The following is a 24,119-nucleotide window of genomic DNA, read 5'->3' on the forward strand; positions in this document are numbered from 1 at the left end:
AAAAAAACGCTGAAACTGATTCTATATCTAACTTAACAACTTCGCTACATAATCAATAAATAGGATACCTAGGAAATATTCAAATGAGATTCTTGAAAACATCATGGTTTATACCTATTACAATTTTTTTACGCCTGAGCTCTAATCAAACTAGCAGCTTCTGATCTGTTTGCCGTAAACAAAATAATAAATATTTCGAGAATCTGATAATATATCAATCCTATCTTACTTTTGACTATATCTCGTGAATATATCATACGATTTTTATTGCATTTGGCATAAACTATGTAAAACTCAAAATGATTTCAAAGAATTCGGAATTCTATATCGCTTATTATGGCATGGGAATACGAAAACTAGAATTTATCCCTAACCACAACATTAATTGCAAACTTTGTTGGAAAGTGGAAGTTGAGGCACAACATAATACTCAAATCTAACCAAAACTTCCTTCACATGTTAGTTTGATCGTATTTAGCATAGTATTTATGCAATTACTACAAAACATGAAGCAATCAATACCAGCGTGAGTTATGTGAATTGGAGGAATTGAAAACGTATGTTATCACAATAATTTTTTACTGTTTCTTTCATTTCCTCAAGAGTTGTTTGATTCTTAGTTATAGATTGTGGTTTTCAGTACAGCTACTTATGCAAGGAAAACATTTCACTCCCGATGGATGGAAGTGAATCTGTTTGCTGTTTCAAAATATTCTTCGACGCCTTCTAGTACAAAATTCCCATTTGTATCTATTTTTTCGAAGACCCTTTTCTAGTTTTAGCTCTCTTATATCCTCTTCTATACATTCCGCTGAATGCTAATGAGAAATTTTTTCGAAATGTCTCGTTCGTCATTCGTTGGACATAACCGTACGTTGCTTTATTCTTATTTCTTTAACGAGGTTATTAGTTGCCGTTTATCTTTTTCTGGCTGCGGCTCTTTGTCACATCATAAGTTCATATATTTTTCTCTTACAGTGCTTTTTATAATTGTGCTTTTCATTCGGTTCTCATTATTTTTGGATGTGTGGTTCTGTCGCTTGTAATCTTTGCACTCAAATATTTGTATTTTTCGCAGCATCTCATAGTTTGGCCGTTTTCCAGTGACATATTTTGGCATTTTGGATCTTCTGGCAGTCAAATTTTTATTTTTAATATGTTGGCTCTCAAACTCCACCAGCTAGGTTTCTGATCATTTATTCTATACTATCAAGATCTTGTACCAGTATAACCTTATAATATACAAAGCTGTGAGTAGGTAAATAGTGTATTATAGAGCAGAAAACACATATTACTGTATTTATATTCTCATTCTCACATATATTTTTCTTAGAATCTTTTGAAGAATGTAGAGGATAAGCAACATCCATTCTTTGTGTAAAAATTTCTGGGAATTTCAATTTCAATTCAAAACACTAACGTTTGTTGTTTTCTATAGTCTATCATCAGCTTTTTTCACATCTACACACAATAAATGAATTGTCATTTGTGTAAGACAGGATATATGATCGACTGTTTATCTTCCTGCTTGAAATCCAGCTTGTTCTTCAGGTTAGTTAACAGCGAATTCTTGTTCTATTCTGATTTTGTGTTTTTTACCATATAATTCGCTTAATGATGCCGTTACTGCAATACTTTTATAATTTCCACTATTTTTATTACTTGGGGACTTTGCAAGTATTAATGCATGTTTGGAATAACTTAGCAAGGTGTTAATATTGCTTTTGTTTCCCAAATTTCAGTATTTTAAACGATATCCTACTAGGTTCGGGATACTTCTTGTTTTTAAACCCATCACTTGCATGTCGTGGAAATATAAATTCTGCCACTACTTCGATGACAATGGAATAGTTGAAATTAATGCGACTAATGCGCTAAAGACAATCCTAAGAACTGAATTCCAGGACTGAACTTGGTCAATCAAGTAGAGAAGGACTTTGAACGACATCCCTTATTGAATGATGATGAATAATTGGGAGATACTTTCGAAACAAACTTAGTATTAGTTATAATCTACAACTTAATAATATTAATTAAGTTCTTTATGGAAGTATGTAACTAATTATTAACAATTCCCTTAATTGACAATTGATTAATTATGGAATTACTCACGTTCTACGATGAATTTGATCTTCTTGTAAATAACTTGTCCTATTGAGTATTTATGAGCTTCGCAAATAAACACTCTGTTATCTTGTCTACTGACATTCACAATTAACAAACCATCCCCAATAACTATATACTTGCTGCCTGCAAAAGAAATTACTATTGATTAATTTTATCTCTTTTACAGTTATTCAGCTTTTCGAATTTCATTAGAAATTATGTTTATCGCCTTCAAAATTGGCTTCTTTCAGTCACTTACTTTTTATGGTTTCAATGGAATCAGAGAAAAAATACAGAAAATCAAATGGTGGTTGAACAGTGACTTTAGTGGGAAATCCGATATTTTACGTCAAATTCCCTCATATTGACACCTCAAAAAGACCAGGTAATATTCCATGTTGACTTTTTGACTATCTAGAATGAGTTCGTGCTCAGCTATACCATGATAATCTATGAAAACTATGTGCATATAATGATCTACTTTTCTACCTCTACTCAATGTTGTTTTTGCAAAAGGTATGAGAATGGTATGAGTCTAATATTGACACATCCATATCTAAAACGTTCATAAGAGATGTTGACATCCTTTGATATCTCTCGGAAGCCGATACGACTGTTTTCAAGCAACAGTTCCTCAATTTTTTGATGTTATCGTCATGCAAATTTTCGACGACTTAGCAACCTTCTATGACCGCTTTGTGCTACACAAATATTTTCTTTCGTGATAAAATAGCCTCTCCAAAATACTTCCGCAACATTTTTAACGATTCCGTAGCAGCATTCTATTTAAATCAAAATATTGTAAACAAACTTCCTGCTCTACTTTTTTAGTCAATATCTAACTTTTCTGGTTGAAAAGCAAATAGCTGACACTAATTGAGATGTAGCCCACACAAACATGAAAATAGGTTCAACAAATATGAAAAAAATGTTACCGATTCCTTTTACCAGTGGCCGATATCCTTTGAGAAGCCAATCAGGCGCTTCGGATTGAACCTTTTGATGTCATTAGATAAGTTGTGAGGTTTCTCCAGGTGTTTAAACCGCACTCGAGTGAGTGCAGGGCACTCGCAGATAACGCGGTCTGCGGTTTCGTCATCCTCCATGCACCAACTGCACTAGGATCATCCGTGATGCCCATGGCGTGGAGATGGCGTTTTAGATGGCAATGTCCGGTTAGAAGTCCAGTGACTATTCGGATTTCGCGTCTGTTTAATTGGAGCAGTTGTTTGGTGTAAGAAGGTTAGATCAAATAGGTATACCGTCATCAATTGTGTTATTTTTTCAATTGAAATGCTGGACAGAATACTGAAGTTGCTAATTTTTCTACAGGTGACGGATCGATTTTATATTCTTAGTGTTGTCAGACTTGTAAGTTTGAGTTTTGATAAAAAATATTAACTCACCCAAATTGTCTTTGGTCTTGTCTAACAACCAACTGATTTTGTATGGTCTGTTTACCTCGCATCGTAAAGTTACATTTTCGCCTTCCCTTCCTCTTTGAATTTCCGGCGTGTCTTTGAATTCTATTGGCTCTGTAAAGAAAACTAAAAATTATTAAATATCGAACAGAAATATTTATTTGAAATACCTATGGTTAGCCCAAATAGATAAGGGTCATTATTACGTTGGTTCAAAGAAATTGATAATAAATATGCAAACTACTGAAAGGAGCCTGATTTAGTTTGCTATCAAAAACCAAAGTAAGTAATATTGAAAAATAGATGGACCGAGACTATTACAAAAATGTTTCCCTTTCAGAGCAGTTGAGATTAAATTTTTGACTTTTTCTTCATTGTACTCAATACCATTGTCTGTGGAATCAAAGCTTTTATAACATGGGTTATAAATCCTTCGAAATTACTCAAAAATAACTTTCTGATCAGTCCTTATATCTTTTAAACTAGAATTTATGTTTGAATGAAAATTGTTGGTATATTGAGAATGTTGTCTCAGAAGTACCTGGAAAAACACAGAAAACACAAAAATTTTGAAAAAAGAAATATTTATTTATTCATCTCTTTTTGCTCCATACACATTTCCCAGCAATGCTCTACAAGTTCGATACCCATTTTATAATAAGAATCGTCAAGCTAGAAATTATTCAAAAGAAACAATGTAAATAAACCGCTTGCTATAATAAAGAGTTATACAAAATGCAAACATGAAAGGTTTTCGCCTTCACCGAATTTTAGAATTTCACAATAGTCGGATAGGGCCGGCTTAAGGACCCATTTCGCGAACTTGTTTGTAACAATAGTGAGCCCTGGAGTATTTACTCACTGAGCGTTACCTCAACTTTAGCGCTCCCGATATTTCAAATTAAAAATGAAAGATAAAGATTGACATTGACTCCAAATATTTATTCGTAAGTAGGATATTTACGTATTAAACATGAAAATTCACAAGACGTCATTGCCGAAACACTCTCTCAACTTCTAACAGCTTTTAATCAATCACGAATTGTCTTTTCAAAGTATCAAAGAATAAATTTATTTGAGATTATGATAGGCTGAACTATTAGTGAGCAAATTTACTTGCATATTTGCAACAAAGTCACTCAAATATGTAGTTGGGCGGGTATTTTTAATGAAAATATGTTTTTGTTTCGTGGAATATTAACTCTCCTATTCAATACTTACTCTTCTAAAGAAATATTTAGAAAAGCACTGGCAGAATTATCAGATAGCATCAAAATCAACGAAGAAGCAATCAACGACATTAGATATGCCGACGACACAGTAATTATAGCAAATAACGATAAAGAGCTACGAAATATTATGCAAAAAATATAAGCAGCAAGTGAAGAATATATCGAAAATAAAAGTTAACATTCCCCAGTGCGTCCAACGATAAACGGTAAAGACATAGATCTTGTAGAAAGGTATAGATATCTGGAAACCACAGTAAACACTGAATGGGACCATTAATCAGAAATACGGATAGAAAAAGCTCGACATGAAGAAGCTATATACTAGCAAAGATATTTTTATACAACTAAAATTGAGACTAGCCAGGTGCTATATATTTTCTATTTTGTTTTTTGGTATTTGGTGTAAAGGCCTGGACCACAACCGAGGTTACTTTTAGAAAACTGAAATTTTTTGAAATGTGTTTATATTAGCATATTTTGGAGATAACCTGGACGAAGCACATCACCAACATGGAAGTTATGGAGAGACTAGGGAAAGAGAAGGAAGTCAACTTTACAGTTAGAAAACGAAAACGGATACCGTCTTTTGCAGTTGATTGTCCAAGGCAAAGTGAAAGCGGTTTAAATAGTCAGCGTTCGCAGCGGATAAGGCAATGATTTGATTCTTTTTCATTATCAATAAAATATTACCTTGAATGATTGAGGTGTACCCTTTGCCTTGTACCTTGTTGAGATAATTAACTATATTAACTAAGATTGTGAAATATGTGGAGAGTGCTTGGCTTGAGAAAGTACTGCGAAAAATGTGATAATATATAGGGTGTTCTATTTAAAGTAAGCAACCGATTGATTTGAATAATGCATGCTGCGGTTAAGTTTAAAACACCCCAAATGGCAAACGCATATTGTATGTTAATCACTGATTTCGTTATTAACGAAATGGACCAGGATTTTTCAAAATAAAGTATTTTCATTCTGGATACATTTTACGAACATAAAATTAAATAGAAGTCGTTGATTTTAGGAATAAAATTTATTTCAACGATAGGATCTACAACTGTGTAAATTTTCATTTTAAACGCTCATTGTGTGATCAGAAATTGAGTATATATTTTACGAAACAAATAGTGAAGGAAGTTTCAAATTAACTTACGCAGTACACAAACTAACTGCAGACGGAAAACCAAAATTGAGATAATTTATTTGTTACTGTTGTGAATTCTCCTCTTTTGTTTCACAGACTCGAGCCGAGTTAGTTGTATATAAATTCTCACACCAAATTCATGCTACGCAGAATTCAGCTTGTTGAACGTTTCTGATAATTTGAATAATTTTCAACATTAGAATTTATGATTTAATACATCGTAGGGTGTGAAGAAATTTGAGGAATTTCATGCGAATCTCATTATTAGAAATGTAATAAAGGGTTTTTTGAAGACAATTTTGATTAATTATCGAAATTTATGATAGTTAGGTTTTGAAAACAAGAAAATTTTCCAGTAGTAAATTGGGACGTTGATAATAATATGGAAATAAGAGCTGTAGATATTAGTTTTGATTGCCGCAATAATTGTATGACAATTGGACGTAGTTAAGTAGAAAACGTCCAACCCACAAATTATAAAAAATGAGTTTTTGCCTTAACAAACTTTGAAAATGTCGTTTTAATAAATTGCAGAAATCGTCCAAGTCAAATCAAATGTTTTTGTAACGATATTCTGTAAAATTCTAACCCACATAATTACAAAATGAGATTTTCATGTTCACAATAAATCCAATTGGTTTGGATGTATTCTGTCAGCAGAATATTGAATCCATTTTACGATATAAATTACGTGAAAAATTCTACTTATATTTCTCCGTTGAAATCGTCCAAGAGGGTTGGACGTTTTCTACCTTACAATTTTAAGCATAACTTTTATAATGTTTAGTTTTTCGGAAAGAATCCAAACCTCTTGGATGAATTCGATGTTTTCACATTACGATGTATGTCCTAGTAAGACCAGCATAATATCAAGTTTCCGTATTAGTGCGTTTTTGTTCATTCATCTTATTAGACGTTGTCTCAAATTTTTTTAATAATGTCTGTAAGCTAATGAATTGATATATGCCGAAATGCAGTCCGTGGAGATAGGCACAAGTTTTGAAATAAGTCTGTTATCTCCATCTAGTTTTTATAGTTGTTTATCGTTTACTTATTTTCATCAGTTTGTTTCAAATTTAAATAAACATTTTTTACTGTTATATAAATCCTCCTTATCGGATCTCACGAAGAATGATGACACTGACGGCCAAATAATAATGTATTTAGATGAACAAACTGGATGTTTCAAGTTTCTCGGATTTTTGTTTCGATTTAGTACAATAAAATATTTCAAAAATTCACCATTTTTATTCACCTGAAACGTGCTAACCCACATAACCATCTTTTGCCAAAATGTTCACTTACTTAATATTTTTCTCTAAAACCGTCTAGCCTATAAATTTGTAAATTATTCCAGAATTTTTGGCATTTTAAGTAAATTATCATGTCATATGACATTTAATTTCATTATTTTAGGTTTAAAGGGCACATCAATGAACTTTAAGTTGAAATTATCAAAATTTATCATTTGTGGGCTGAACGTTTTCTGCTTAACCACGTCCAATTATCAATATGAAAACCACCCTCGATATTTCGGTTCCTATGAAAAAATGAAAAATATGTGAAGCTACATCAAACGACTACAAGTATGTTGTTCAATTCACGAGTATAAGAAGAAGATAGATACAGGAGACATATGGTGTAAGCTATTAAAAAAAAAAATGTGGAGAAACCCCCACGGAGCTAACCAGAGAAGGATGGTAAAAAAAGAATATGAAAACAATGAAGAGAGATTACAAAATGTCAGCATATCAACAATATATACTTCGGAAAAGTGAGATGACAATGAGAATCAAGATATATTCTTTTTTCATGATGTTTTATTTTCAAAACTGAAAGACAAACGAATCGAAACAGTTGAATTCGATTGTTATGTTACTTATCCAGCTACGATGTCAAATACACTGTTTTCTTTTTAGCTCATTACATGAATTTCCTGTTAACGTTCCTAGTTTTAGATACTGTAACATCATCTCAAATTGATAGACTCCAGTTTCTTCATGCTTCAATGAATTGCATAATTTAATTTGTTTGGTAAACATATTTTAGGTAGATGGGGTACGCCTACTCCCCAAAGCTTAATTAACCAATTTGAGGAATGTTTACACATCACCCACTTTGATTTCATTATGTATGTTCTAATATTCGCAGCTCGAATGTTTTAACTGAAAAATAGAAACCAAAAAAACACAGAAAATGTTCTTCTATAACTCTCCAATACGTCTATTACGTATTTTTTTATTTTTTCAACCGTGAATACCCTATTTTCACACTTAAATCAATTTGTTTGGTAAACATATTTTAGGCTGATTCTGTACGCCTATTTCCAAAAGCTTTATTAACCGATTTGAGGAATGTTTGCACATCGCCACCTCTAATTCCATTGTATCTGCCCCAATTTACGATGGAAAATTCGCAGTATGTACAGGGTGTTAAGAAATTGACTTGGCTTGATATTCTATCTCATATCTGATAATTTGGCTTTATAGTTCGAGAAAACGACCACTAAAATTGTCATTAGGAAGACAAGGACGGATTTTTCAATATTTCATTCATTTAAGTTGAATTTGTCAATTAGAAAATTATTAAAAACTACCTCAAGAATTACTTCATTGGAAATACCTCAGAAATACCTTCGAATCATTTTCTTATATCTCTCAACGTTTCTGAGATATTTTGGTATCATTTTTAGATTTTATTTAGGTAATAAATTATTTAAATGCATGCTTGAATCAACTTATATTTGGAAATTCAAGTGACGGGGATCTAAGCGACGACATTCTGCCAAACTTCTTAACTCGTTGCCTCTAAATATTCGATTCAATATTTTTTGTTCCTTGGCCTATTTCTAGGGATAAAATTTTGTCATTTGTATTACCGTATATGGATAAAACTGCGAAATATTTGAAAATCTTCCATCTCAACTTAATATATTCAACATTTCGCGGATTTCATTCTCTATCCAATGTCTCTCGTATCAAATAATTATGTTAAATCTCTAAGGTCAAGCATTAATTCATTTGAGCAAAAATAGGAGATTTTTAATATGATAAGATAGACTTTTGTCAGAACAATTTGTTTTAAATAAGCTCCCAAATAATATATTCATATTTAATAATTTTAGTGACACTGATTGGTACTTGTACTGATGTGTTTATTGATAAACAATTGAAATTCTGCCGAAATAATTATTTTTTGCGTTAAAAAAAGTGCCGAAATGTGTCATTTTTTAAGGTAATTATAAAATTGTCTTATCAAAATAGTAGGCTGTGAACGTTCTCTTTCTCCGATATACTTTTATTTCTTGATATTCTTTCAAGAAAATCCGTTTTGTGACCAATTATTGAAAGGAGTGTAGTATTATTATCAGTGATGAAGAGTAATACGGAAAGAAAGTTTAAACTGCACACCAGAAGATGTTGTTGAATCGGCAACTGCCACGACTATGAATCTGAGAAATCCAGGGAACAGTATTCAAAGGATTATAATTCTTTTATGGAGTGGCGTACTAAAAAAGGCATAAACTAAATCCAAAATGTGGAAGTCTTCAACACTTTGATCGATTTTGATCAAAACTGAAACACACCGTAATGGTAAATAACGACCTAAACCTCAGTAAATTCATAAATAAATAATATTAATAAGTTTCTGTTGCAAGCTAGCAAGTTATAACAGCAAAAAATTTTAATGTAAGCTTAGATATTATTTGCAACATCTTTCAGGTTGCTTTAATGTTCGGTATTGGAGAAGCTTTGCAGAAAGAGGAATTATATAAAATGAAGTGCAACGATATTAAAATAACGGAAATGTTTTAATTATCATAGTACCTGATACAAAAACGTCGATGTACTGCTGTTGGTGAAATATCTGACTATAGATTGAACTTGGTAAATATTCAAAAAAATATAAAAAACAACGACCAACAAAGTCAAAACAGATAATTTCTTTTTGCAGTATAGAAATGGAAAATGCAGAGCCCAAGTTGTTGGTATCGATTAAAAAATTTTCTCGCTCATCGCAACATACTTGAATTTACTTAATCCAAAAAATTACACTGGACATACATTTCGACGTCTCTATTAGTGGATTCCGGTGGTGATATAATTCAACTAAAGAAGCACGGTGGGTGGAAATCCAACACAGTTGCGGAGGGTTACGTAGACGACTCAATGAAAAATAAAATAGATTCCGCAGTGAAAATTTTAAAGAGAGCAACTAGTTCTACTCCAAGCAACATTGTTAACGTTGACGATCCTAGCAACAATCCAATAAGTAGTAATTCAACTATAGACGATGCTATTTCTTTGAACTCATTAAATGCTGTCAATTCAAGTACCAATAGTAATGTAACTTCAACATTAATAATTTTTCGCAGTTGTACTTTTAATATTACTTTTACAAAATAAAAATTGATGAAAGTTTTGTCGAATTTTTTTAAGTCGTGAGTAAAGTAACTTTTTCCAGAGCGTAGGAATTGTCCAATCGTCCTCCTTGTGAAAAAAGTATTACTTTACTCAGTTGTATAAATAACTATTATCCCAAATACTAAAATTTATCGTAATGGTGATTTTGGCACAATTGTCCTACTTTATTATCCACTTCTCTCGCCTCCAGGTAGTGTGGGCTATACGTTGCCCATTTAGTCATCTAACTGAAGTATTGAAATGGAAGAAAATGCTTATGTTATATTATGAAATTTTATACAACAATGTTGTTAAATCGCGTTGTTAGAAAACAAATTTTTTTATACATTCTGGACACTGATTTGGTACTATTCTCAATAAAAAAGGTGTGTTATGCTGAAGCTGCTTCAGTATTCCCTTGTTATTAATTCGAAAATGAAAAATTGGTTTTCCTTTTGCATTTTTGACCAACAAATTATTCAAACAAAAATATTGTTTGATGAATATTATTTATCAAAATTGAGAATACATCCCATGAAAATATGAGCTTTTTGTTAAACATATCGCTTTTGTTCTTTCCAGTTAGTTACAAGACAGAGAAAACAGCCATATCATTGCATATCAAAGCTTTTTTTTTATTTTATTAGAGTCCATATTTGCTTTTCTCGATCAATACTTACTTCAACAATTTTTATTATATCATAAAATTTTTATTATCCAGGATATATGGTGTGTAGATGCTATATTTCAACTTTATGTCTGCAAGAAATAAAATAAATAGTGAAATTTCAAAACAAGAAAGTACGATACCATTAAATATGACTTGGTTTAAACGTGTCGCCAAATAATTTATTTTGCTTTATATCCCATTTACACTTGGTTTTATAGTTTATTATGCAATAGTACATAATGAGAGTAATAATAAATGGGTTTAAAGTGCATCATAACCATTTTATACCAGTAAAACATTTTCTTAAGAAGATGTCTTTATATCAAGTTTTCATTTCACATATACGAAGATGGTCCTAGAAATACCTGGCCTGACCTAGAGATGGCGGTAGCTGCTTGAAACATACCCCTGTATTAGAAAGTACACAATCTATATAGCTTATTCAAGTTTGAAGACGTTATTCAGTATTTGTTTGACAGCCATCAATAGTGAGTGTTTCCAGTCGATCTCACAATAGAACAAAAACAGCTACGAGTGTTGGCTCATCACTTCACACCCGAAACGAAAGATCAAAATAATTGACTGAAAGGGGAGATCAGGTTTTAAAGAAAGCAAAGACCGTTCCATCTACAGACAAGGTCATGAGGTCGGTTTTTTGGGATGCGCGTGGAATAATTTTCATTGACCATTATTATGTGAACTTATTGCCACGTTTGAGCTAAAAAATCAAGCAAAAACGGCGCCATTTGTATAAGAAGAAAATGTTGATATTGCAAAGGCAAAAATTCATGAATTAAAGTTTGAATTGCTACCTCATTTGCCAGGCTAAACTCCCTCGGATTATTTTCTTTTCTCATACTTGAAAAAATAGCTCATTGGTGAAAGATTTCCGTACAGTGAAGAGATGATATCAACAGTTAATGGCTATTTTGAGGAGCTTGACGATTTTTATTGTAAAAATATGTAACTTATTGAACATCGCTGGCAATGTGTATAGAGCTTAAAGTACATATAAAAATAAATATATTTTTTTCTTTATATCAACATCAAACGATGTGCAAAAGTGTGAAAAGTTGTCCATTGCCTAAATAATAATTGGAGCTTCCTTCGAAATTTACCATGACGTAGCAGCATCGTTATTTAATACATTCCGATGTACCCTATTCTATACATGCCGATTGTTTTGTTATTTCTACCATCCATTGTCATATTATTACAAAAAGGACTATTCCAACTCGACCATTAGATTATTTAATTGAGATACTAAAAATATGTTTAAGTACTGAATTTAAAATTAGTTCCAAGTTGTATTCATTTGGTAAATTGCAATTCATGCCATTGGTTTTGTTCAAAAAAGACTACGTCGCATTTGTGATTTTTTTTTAAATTTGATTTTATTGTATAAATACAAATATCATAAAATGCGATGTGAATGCCTCATAATTAAATAATGACGAGTTTATATTTCTGGTATTCATGAGGCAATGAGTCTTTGGTCAAACTTATAAATGTCGACAATCTAATAAATAGTCAAAATTTATTTAGAAATGGTCACCGTGGATTGAGAAAATTATTTTGCTGTAATTTTTCGTGTGCAGATGTATATGCTTTGTATTATTCGTTATGTTTTAAACATCCTCATCAATTTTACTGCGAGAGCTTTCTTAGAAGAATTGCTACTTGAAGAGGTAAGAAATTTTCTACTGAAAATGTGGCTTCGTTGTTTTTTAGCGACTACGCAGTGTTGTGCTCAGACTAGGTCACAATTGCTTCCAGTACCCGTTAAAATTGAGGCCCAGTATCACTCTATGAATATGATGCTTGGTATCCTACTTGTATTGACTCGTCATAAAAATTTCTTTGTGTCCTCCCCATACATTTTCTTTGTTTTTTTTTTTTCATTCCTGTGCGTACTCCTGTTTTAATTCGCCCTTTCGGTCTTTCAACATTCTCCGTCTTGTTTGGTTTCTTCCTTCTATTGCCCGTTTGAGTCTTCATCAAACCATTCTTTTTAAGTCTTCTTCATCGTTCTTGCTGACTCACATTTTCAAATTTTTTCGGCATGTCTTCATCCTTTAATGTCCTTGAATCATATTTTACAAGATCCTGAGGCTTTCGTTTGATCTTTAATATTTCTTATTTTAGTCTCATTACTAACAATATATGGTATGAATTCGCGTCCGCTCCTCTGTAGCTTCTGATATCTGTTAAATTTCGAATGCTTTCTTCCCATTAGTACATGGTCGATTTGGTTATTGTTCGGCCATCCGGATGCAATTCCACAGTAAGTATATGGCAAATGCGTTCTTTTGATATGCCCAAAGTGTCCTATAAATTTCTAAACTTGATCAGAAAGTCTTCCAGTATCATTAAGTGAATTTTATTGATGATATCACTGATTATGACAGTCCCGAGTGCTTTTCTTCGTTAGTCAAACTATAAACAATACAACCATTCAGTTCTCTGTATGTTTAAACTTAACAGTTAATTTTATCAATAAACAGAGAAAGTGATCAAAACCAAAATGTTTATAATATTGTTATAATCGTAGTCTTCTCTGTTATAGTCGTATAGTCTTCAGAAATTAGACAGAAATTCGTCCACGATTTTCTGATTCCTGTCATGTTTATAGAATGATTTCAAAAAGTCTCTCAGTAGTTACAAAAAAGACCTTTCCTAAGAATTTGTGGTTTGATGTAGACTATCGTTCTATGAGCATGGTAGGAATCAGAAAAACGTGACAGGACCCATATTTTTCTAAAAAACTTCCTCATTTTCCCAGAATGGATCTATTGATGAATTTCAAGACTTGTCTTTATAGTCATGACATACATTACGACTTGTGGAATTATAAACTTTTATTTCGATTTAATTCTCTATCATTGTTACGATTCCCTGTATCAGGTAAACAATGAATCACTCATATATGACTCTTCCTATTCAATTTCTTCAACCTCAACCAACTCTCAAGTCTCATTCGTCGTGAAACTCAAATCAATATGTTCTATCGATGTTGTGACCTTATATCAGATATCAACTAAATTCTTTATATCAGATGTGAGTGAAATACATTGTCATTAACCCACTTCCGAAAGTTGGAGATATTTCTAAATGTTCAGTTATATATAGATACTTCAAATGTCGTATATTCTGGAATAAAGGAGCACTCAAACTTTCTTGTATTAATAATTCGTTCATTCCAATTACAGATAATAACTTGTATGAGTACAATAAAGTTTGCTACTAAATATGTGGGGTGTACAATCATAACTAAGAAATTATTTGTAGGTTTGTTCGAGCAACAAAAAGATTTATTTTTGTTCCTAAGGTCATCCTACTCATTTTTTATCATTTGGTTTTTATATCTCTTCTTATAAATAAAATCTCAGTTTCCATTTTTTATGACGATATATACTTTCATTTCCATTCCTCACTGTACCACAATGGACCTTTATAAACTTTCATTGTTGTTTTTTTAATACATCCCATATACAGGGTGTTTATAGATTCATGCGAGAAAACTCGGGAGGTGATTGCTCGTACAAAGTCAAGTTGGCTGTTTCTAATAACAAAATTTCAAGACACGAATACAGCTGATGAAGTTGTTGACATTAGTTATACTCCACCTAAGAAGAGAGCTAAAAAGCTTGATTTTTTCGCTAGCGAAAAACAAATGAATTGTGAATATTTATAATGAATGAAATGCAAGAAAATGGTGACAAGACTGTCATCTGGATACACTAAAGATAAAGTTTGGGTGGACCCATGTATAGATTGGACAGTAGGGTGATCGGTATAGAAAATTAGATCATAGTTGCTACTAGTTGTTGTTTCTTTGAAAGCATTTTCGATTTATTATTTGGGTGGTGAGTGTTTGTCTTATCTCGTAAGGGATGTATTGAATTTAGGAAGGTCGATGATCCATGGTGGGGTCTGTGACGTCTCGAAGCTGTGATAAAATAAATTGGATGGACTTTATTGGTGGAATGGTTTGGATAAATTTTTGGTGGTGGTTATGAATAGAGGGTAGTCAGGGCTGAAGAGGTTAGATGATACAGAGGCAGAATAAGAAAGAAGTAGTTGCAGTCATCTGATCCAAAGTGGAAGCTCATTAGCTTCATAGTTAAGGCTTTCTATAGGGCTAGATCGAAAAGCACCTATGCAAAGACGTGAAGCTGTATTATGCACCGAGTTTAAAAGATCAAGGTCAGATTTGGAGACAGAGATATATTGCGACAACCATAATCTAATTTTGAGCAAATTAGGGCTCTGTATATTTTGAGAAGAGAATTTTTGTCAGCTCCCAATGGAAATGTGAGAGGATTTTCATAACGTTCAATAGTTTGTAGCATTTTCCTTTGATTTTCATGATACTTTGTTTCCAAGTAGGTCGAGAGTCGAATGTTAGGCCCAAAATTTCACAATGATCCACAACGGGAAGGGAGATGTTGTCAATAAAGTTACAGAGGGATATTGTCGATGGTCGTCTACTGAATTTAATAATTTTGGATTTTGTTGCGGATACAGTTAGTCTTATGAGGCTTGTATTAATATATATTCATGTTTATGAATGTAACATCAAAATCTCACGTTTTTTGTGTAATTAGAGTGTAAAATTTTAATTACATTGATAATAATAATAATTATTATTCATAGAAAAAATTGTACGAATGTTTTTTGGATGTTTTTTCCGTTTTTTTTTTGGCCTTTTCTTAGAAAATTTACTATAGTGGTGGTAATATCTTCTTTAAAAAGAAGAGATTTCAACGAACAAAAATCTAACCGACTTTATAATAAAAGATGATAATTTTTACGGGAAATTTTTCGATTGAAAATCAGGGTTATTTTACAGTAAGTAAAAATAAGGTAAAAAAAATAAATATTTCAAATCAAATCACTTTTAGCGCGATAAGTTTGCACCAAATTCCGTACAAAAAATTGATTTTTGTGTAAAAGATAAAAAATAAAAAGCCGAAAACTTTGTTATTTCAATTTTGCACACAAATTTTGAGGTTATGTGGAAGAAGTATGAATACAAAAGTTGTAGATCTTTCTATTACCTACAAATTCGCTAAAAACTTTTTTCCATAGGATTATAATTTGAAATAAACCTTTTTTCACAATTAAAAACTAACCCTCTTCCCCTTCACGACCTCAGATCATCCATAAATCAATTCCCCCCTCATTTTCATGATATTTTTCTCCCTTTCCAATGGGTTTCATCTTACTATTATGTTTTTTATTTCAAAAGTTATCGACCCTGGTTTATATATTATATTAAATAATATGAATTATATTTTATAAAATATTAATTATATTCGTATAAGGGTTTCCTTTTTCGAATCAACGAATCAGTGATGGGAAATTATATATAGAAACAGATATTTATCTTATGAAGAGATCGATATGAGTAGTTGAGAAAGTCTCTTAGGAAGGTCCAAGTAAAACGACTTTTTAAATTAGTTTACAGGCTAGCCAGTGAGGCGAAAACAATGCGAAAGGACGTATTGAGTTACAAAGTTTAAATTGAATTTGAGCAAATACCATGCGATAATTTAAAATTGAATAGTTTCCAAATACAATACGTCATTAACCAGTTTCTCGTCTTAGACTTTGAAGTTTTAAGTAAGTTATCATTTTAACTTTGAGCGCAATTTAAAATTCAGTTAAGAAATACATTTTAACTTTTTTCTATAATCCTTATATACTTTGTATTTCGAGATCCCATTTTTGGAAAAAAAACTCAATAAATATTCGCACTATAGATGATTTCATATGTTGATTTCTGTATTTTATCTTTTATCTTCCTTGGAACAATGGATTTGAGAAAGGTTTTTGATATTTTTATATTCCGTTTATTCCATTATAAGGAAAAAATAATAAAAATCTTTTCGCGATAGTTTTAGGACGAAATTTATGAGTTTGAAAACATTTAATAATACAACATCAAAATGACTGTGTAAACACTATACTTATTTCGCATAGTTCGCATTTTTCAATACTAAAATATTTCATGAAGAATCATTTATCGAGCTGTAGCCAAACTGTAGGTTCTTGTACAACGTTTGCGTTCCTCAAAGATCAGTTACGTTGTTGATAATATCATTATTTCCGAGCCTTTATGTTCAGGGATGCACACAAGCTCCACTGCAATTCCACCCCCTTTGTAGTTTCTTAGTGTGGTAACTAGCTTGTTAGGCATATTGGAAAAAGTTGAGAACTTACTTCAAAATAAAATGATTCGAAGCACATTTCACAGAGTTTTGTTACAGGATTACAGACGATTACATATGCGAGAAAGAAAAAAGGATTATGATATATGTTATGCAAAAATCTAGGTACCGGAACCATTAAGCTAATTTTCTTGTGAAACCGTAGGTCAGTTAATTAATTTGGCCAAATTCATATCCCCACCCTTGCCTTTTTTTGTCTTATCTATTCATCATACTAATTGTATATTCTACTTTTCGTCATTTTCAAAGTTCAGGTTCCAAAGCTATTTTTGTTGTCTTCCGCCATTTATTTAGCGACTTGTGAGAATTTTGGTATTCTAAGTTATCTATACAAGTGCGAAATTCATTTTCTTTTTGATTCTATCGACTATTCTTTAAGCTAAATCTATCCTATTTTGATAGTTCCAATATAATTTGCAAAAGTTTTTTCGAATTTAATAGTGAATCTTTCTTCCAAGCCAGCATTTCTTAATTTTTTTTTTCAAATTTAATAGTGGATCTGTCTTTTTGAAAATACTCTGTATGCAATATGAGCTGCGGGACATGTAACTTCTTTCCAGTGAGCTACTTTTTCTCTCCATTCTAATGGAAAAGTTCGTAGAAATCTGATTCTTTTTATACTGATTACTAACATATTGAATGTAAAGAAATTTTGATATATAAAAAATAATGTCACATTAGAAATTTGATTCATTTATCTCAAGGGAATATTATTTCGTTCGTATTGACTGGGAAGTCTTCTTTTCCTCTCTGGTTTCATAGAGCATTTGTAATTATTTTTCTTCGATCAAATTATTCATTATTTCCTTCTTACTTTCTTTAGGTTATACGTTTTCTAGCTACGTCTTCCTAGATGTTTTCACCAGATCAAACCTTTCTTAAAACTCCCAGTATTATAATATCATTTTTCCAAAATTTTTATTCGCTTATTCTCTGTATATATTTTCCATTTTCATCAAATTGATGTTAAGCCCATTTTTCTTAAAATATAAATTCCTTATTTTCTCTTCAAATGATATTCTTCATTTTGCGTCGTAGTTTGTGAATGAATGCGCAATATCATGACATAATTTTGATTCAAATTTTGAGATACTTAATTTGAACTTAAGCTCAAATCCTTTCCAAATTTCTAATGCACAAAATGGTTGTAGTTTTTTTTCGTAATATTGTATTCTAAGCTAACTTTAACTAAAATAATTGATAAAAATAAACACTACTTATGTCTCCAGTGTGAAAATTATTATTTTTCTTATACAAATACATACATTGAGGCTCACATCAAGCTCTTTACATCTGACGATTAATATATATTATAAATTTGGGACTAATTCTACTTATTTACTTGTATTTTCCAGTGAATCCAATTAATTTCTTGTTGACTAGAAAAAAAATATTCCACAGTAAATGAAGCTCTCTCATGTCAAACTGTCAAAAATTATGTCAGTTTATGTTGTAAATTCAAATGCTCTCGGGTTGATATTAAATTAATTGCTGATGAATAACAATCAAAACAAACTGAATCTTTCCTAAAAAGTTCAATTAATTTCGTTCGTGCATATAAATATTCATATCATGATTTAATCAACCAGTAGATTTGAATATTAGTGAAAATTAATGAAAATTTGTACAAATTCAATAATTTACGATCATCAATGAAGTTTTTGAAAAGGCGAATTGAATCCATTCAATTGTGTATTCAACGAAAAAAATATACAATTTCATTTTACACAGAGAAAGTGAGAGAAATGCTTTATTGTCAAGAAATTGTTATAATTTGTAGACAAAAGTTTGTAAAAACTAAATAAAGATACAAATAAAAGTCGTTTAGAGCGTAGTTTAGAGGTAGAAGGATTTGATTTCAATTAGCAAGTGATTGTATATTTTTTGCATTGTAAAATATTGAGCCCTTAACTAATTCTAAACATGGAGTAGGTAGATAAAGGTCGTGCTCTGCGTTTCTAGGCGGATAGCCGTGCAAAGAACTTTCTGAAACTGGAGAAGCGTCCTTACGAATTAGGCAAACTGATGAAAGATTAATAAGAAACGAATTTTTAATCTTTCAAAGACGTCCCTGCAGTAAGCCCTGCTGTTTAGTCCGAGTAAATATCTAACAGCTCTCTTTTGTAGTTTGAAGATTCGCGCAAATTAAATCGCACCAGACGTAACCCAGAAAAGAAAGATATAGGGAAAAGCGACTCAATAAGGGGATAATAGACTGTTAAGGAGGTGGATAAGTTCAGTTCTTTGGTGATCTCAGCGCAAACCAGGAGGAACTTAATTTTTCGGATAAGGCTGCAATATGTAAGTGCCATTTCAAGGAATTGTCTACAACAAGCCATAAGACAGATTTAACGACGTCAATGGTGGTGTTACAAAATAAAAAATGATCTTGTCTCCAATGTAATCGTTATATACGAGTTTGACATTTTTAATGGTGAACTTACTCAAAATGTGATGTCACACGAGTCCTATTTGAGTTGTTTACAGATTCTTCATGATTCATCTTGGTCAAAAATAGAATTAAATAGTGAATATTTTCGTGTGGTGATTTTCTATGATTTTTGACGTGGATTAAACCAACAGCAATGTGCCGAGCAACTCGCTTCCATTTTTGATGATGGAACATCTGGAACCATCTAGTTTCACTGGTTTTCCGAATTTAATCGTGATCGCACAGCGCTAATTTAGTAAAATTTGACGAAAATCGGTTGTTGTGCCAGAAACCATGCTGTGCGTGAAATGATATTGCAAGACATACCGTGACATTGAGGCATATTTGGGCATTAGTTCCATTCGCATACATTCAATATTGTATGAACATTTGGATGTAAAGAAGATTTGTTCGTGTTGGTTACCGCATAATTTGACGATCGTTCATAAAACCTCGTGTCGGTTGTTGCAAAGAAATGCTAAAAAAATCCAATACAGAATATCCTGTATCATACCTCAAGTTCTATACTTCAATAAATAACAGAAAGATATTTTTTGACAGAACGATTCTAGTTTCAGAGTAATTTTTACGTTGTATACGGGAGTCAGTACTTCAATATCCACTCAAACGTGAAATAATTTGAGAATAATAATTTCATATGAACTCTACAAACGTTTCTTCGGATACATCCTTCAAAGAGAACAATATTGTCAGTTTTCATGCAAAGTTCTATAAAAAAAGATATAAACAAGACAATATACTATACTTAGTGCAGCCTTATTCAGTTTTTTCAACGATTCTCAAGTTTCATATTCGTTTCTCGGTTCACATTCGCTATTTTTCACGGTCCAAGTAACCGACTTTATGGAAGCCAGTTTGTCGTCTTGTCGTGAGAGATATCTTATCTAGGTAAGTACACATCGTAATGTAGCAAATACTTGAGTATAAAAGCTACCTCAATACCAGTCCATCTCTCAGGTTTCCGCTTTGGCATTTAGACGCTAGATCTTTATTCTATTCTCGGCACGTACACAGATTCGTATTTAAACCCTACACTTGTGGAATTCCATATGAACAATAGAACTTTTAAGTGGAAACGTTGGCAGCACTACTATTTACTGAATTAGAGTTTGAATCAAAGTTTACTTTTTAATTAATTAGAGTAATCGAAGAAATATACTTATATAGACTCATTATACAGAAAAATTAACTTAGATCATGTGAAGCCACGTGTTTTAAATAAAAAAAATTAAAACTCTTAACGACCATCATATAAATTTCTAGTGCAACAATCTAGTAGTTTAAACCGTTGAATTTTATTCAATTTTTCTAGTTTGTTTCCTTCCTTCCCTTTCAAAATGGAAAAGTTTACAACTGAAAATTTGAGATTTCTAAATAATTTACTTCTAATCTGAACCATGGCGGGTAAATAAATAACAATCACAATAAATCAAATTGACATTTTAATAATGAAACGGTTTCCTATTACATAATATATTTATATGTTTACTTGTAAGAAATCGAGACGGGGCACATAACGAGACATATACGCGTCTTGTATGTAAATCAAAAATATCAGCGAACGATGGGAATCCTAAGACGCGAAAAATCACGAGAAAAAATTTTTATGTTCTTATCCCGTCTCCGCAACGGCTATATTGATAAACACATCCGTTTCGAAGACGATATCTTGTTTTTCACCATTTCTTATACAACTAAACACAAAAAAAAGTAATAACTATTCAGCGTTATAGTCCATGGCACTCAAACCAAATTAAGAAATGAAAAATAATGTTTACTCCCCGTATAAAATTCGGTAAACAACAAATCGTCAGTCCACGTGGACTAATCATCTCAACTGTTTACCAATGAAAACATCGAATGTATTTCTATTGGCGGAAACTGTCGGAAGGCGTATTTGCAAAATGTCTTTGAAATATTCCTGCAAGACAGTATGCGATTAGCAGTAGCCTAGCTGGGTGAGATTTATTCAATTCATAAATTTCTTTAAATAAATAGAAATATGGAATTCTTTAGACCATGGGCGAATGAAGACAATAAAATTGTACAATATAGTGAGAATCAAGACAGATATGAATTTAATAATAAATATTTAGAGTTATTTTGAATATATTCGAATGTTTTAGAAAGGGAAATATTCAGCAATCATAATAAGAGTTGCTGAATTAACTAGAGTAAATGAATTTTCCATTTATCGAGTAGTCGCGGAAGGGGTTGCTGTAGATCATTCACAGAACCGAAAAACCTTGAATAAATTGACAAAGCTACTTAAGATTTTATACGTAGGACAATTTATATATGGAGATGAAGGTGGCCAATTATCCAGTTTTGTCAGAATGTTGTTTTAAACACAAAAAACTGCATAAACGGATGGCAATATCCGAATCGTCAAGTTTAATTCGATGTCGACAAGATTATTTACGTCAGATAAAAGACTAGATCTAATGGACGAATGGGGTACAAAAAGAGCTCAGTTCACGTCTGGTACCCTGTTCAAACCAAACTCCCTCACGGGCAGGTACATTTTACTCGTCTATCCACGTTTTATAATTTATTATTCAGTTGTAGCACTACTACTAAAATTAAGTGCATCTGACTAAATAACGCCATCCAATTTATAATGATCCGATTGTTTTTTAACGAATACTTTCTCGCATATTTTTAAAAGTATATACAAAAATAATAAATTTATAAAATGAGGTATCTACATCTATGATAGATCAAACAAAAAGTTGGCAAGAGTTTTTATAATCTGAACTTGATATTGGAAGAACTAACTATCCTTAAACTATTACATATACTAATAAATATATTGAATATGACCATCATATTCTAGAATGACCATATGGTTAGGTTAGGTTAGGTTTTATGGAAAAAAAGATTTCTAATATTTATAAACCAAAAAATCGGTTCCAATTCTCCCAATCTGTACGAGAACCAAATGAAAAGTTTTTTAACGTCTTCTGCTCATTTTACAGCAAAATTTAAGTTCGTATTTTAGAAAGAACTATTGGAAAAACTTCAATTTGGATTCAAATACATGAACATTATCATTGGAATGAGGCAAACATCAAATAAAAAATCCTCAACAACCACAAGTCGAATAACAATATGACTGTCTCTCAATCTAAATGACTATATAAATATGCATTTCACGAATCTCTCAAATAATTGAATCTGTAGAAGAATAGCAGGAAAAAACAATATAATTTATATATACGGTAAAGAAAATAAGTCACGTGCGTCCACTCTAATGGAATTGATTGAATTCTTTTGAGATGATGCCTCGATATTCCGAGGATTTTTTCATTAAGATTAGACATAAAACGAGAAGATCATACAAAAATCAATCGAAACAAAAGTAACATGGATACCTCGAGAGAATTGATGAAGGAATCATTTAATACTACGAATAAAGTGAGTAGAAGCTATTCAACGTTTCAATCCATTTTAATTCAAATAGGTGGATGGGATTGTGCTCCATTATGAAGAATAATATAGAAACCGGACTGATCTTGATATACTTCAATAGCCGTCACAATTCATTTTGGAAAAACGGGACATATTGTTATGAAGGCGAACTATTTAAAAGTCAAGATGTGAAGACATATTCCTTCTACTACTCACTAAGATCCATCAACCGCTTAGTAGACTTCGGACGTCGACGTTTGCTATTGCTATTTACTCGCACGGCAAAATTTAAGTTTTTATTCAATAACCTGTCATTATTTCATATTTTTAAATTGAAAATTATCGTATTATATATCTATAATACTAAACGAAAAGAAATTTGAGTTGAAATATGGGTAGTTTCGTTAGGAAAGATAATGATACATGGGCCTTACAAGGAAGATTCACAACCCAAGAACATATTAACACTCACTTTTTAGTTATAACAATGTTTTATCCTCATATTTTTATTTTTAAGCGTTTATAAACTTTGCAAAAATATTTTATTGTCAGTTTATATTTAAATTTCTAGCCTAGAGTTAGTTAATCGATGCCAGAAATAGAATTTTGATATCTAGACGTGACAAAACTTCTCAAATGCTTTTTCATCAATAAAGCCACTAGAAATATGAAGCTGAACTAACAAGTTGGCTATGCTATTTCTCTGTCATAGAAAAGAGGTCTCTGGTCTGCAGATTGGAAATTTGCTCGATTTTTACCCATACCTAAACAAAAGTCCGATTGCTTTAGTCCCAGTCATTGCCGAGATCATCAGCGACCATCAATACATAAACAAGTGGAGAATTCAAAACAATCACCCAGGACATATCGGAGGCTTCAAATGTTGAACTGCATATTTCTAAATTATCGAAAATACAGACTTACTATTTATTAATATTTATAATAAATATGAAAATAGATAAAGTTTGGTAAATCCGTCTGGTCCTTAATGGCTTTAATATCGATTAATTTGGAGAAGTAGCCCTTCATTCTTTAATTTTAATTTTT

General features: G+C 31.7%; 1 protein-coding gene across 3 annotated transcripts in view; it reads right to left on the reverse strand.

Annotated features, from left to right (window-relative positions):
* The window catches only part of LOC130897954 (fasciclin-2-like), a 172,356-nt gene that overhangs the window by 13,789 nt on the left and 134,448 nt on the right, over positions 1–24,119 (reverse strand). For all 3 annotated transcript variants that reach the window (XM_057806947.1, XM_057806946.1, XM_057806945.1), the window contains 2 exons: positions 3,513–3,641; positions 2,113–2,250 (listed from right to left, as the gene is read on the reverse strand). In XM_057806947.1, the coding sequence (XP_057662930.1) occupies positions 2,113–2,250; positions 3,513–3,641 (267 nt within the window). The remainder of the gene's footprint in view (positions 1–2,112; positions 2,251–3,512; positions 3,642–24,119) is intronic.

This window comes from Diorhabda carinulata, chromosome 9, assembly GCF_026250575.1.
Source record: "Diorhabda carinulata isolate Delta chromosome 9, icDioCari1.1, whole genome shotgun sequence".
NCBI lineage: Eukaryota > Metazoa > Arthropoda > Insecta > Coleoptera > Chrysomelidae > Diorhabda > Diorhabda carinulata.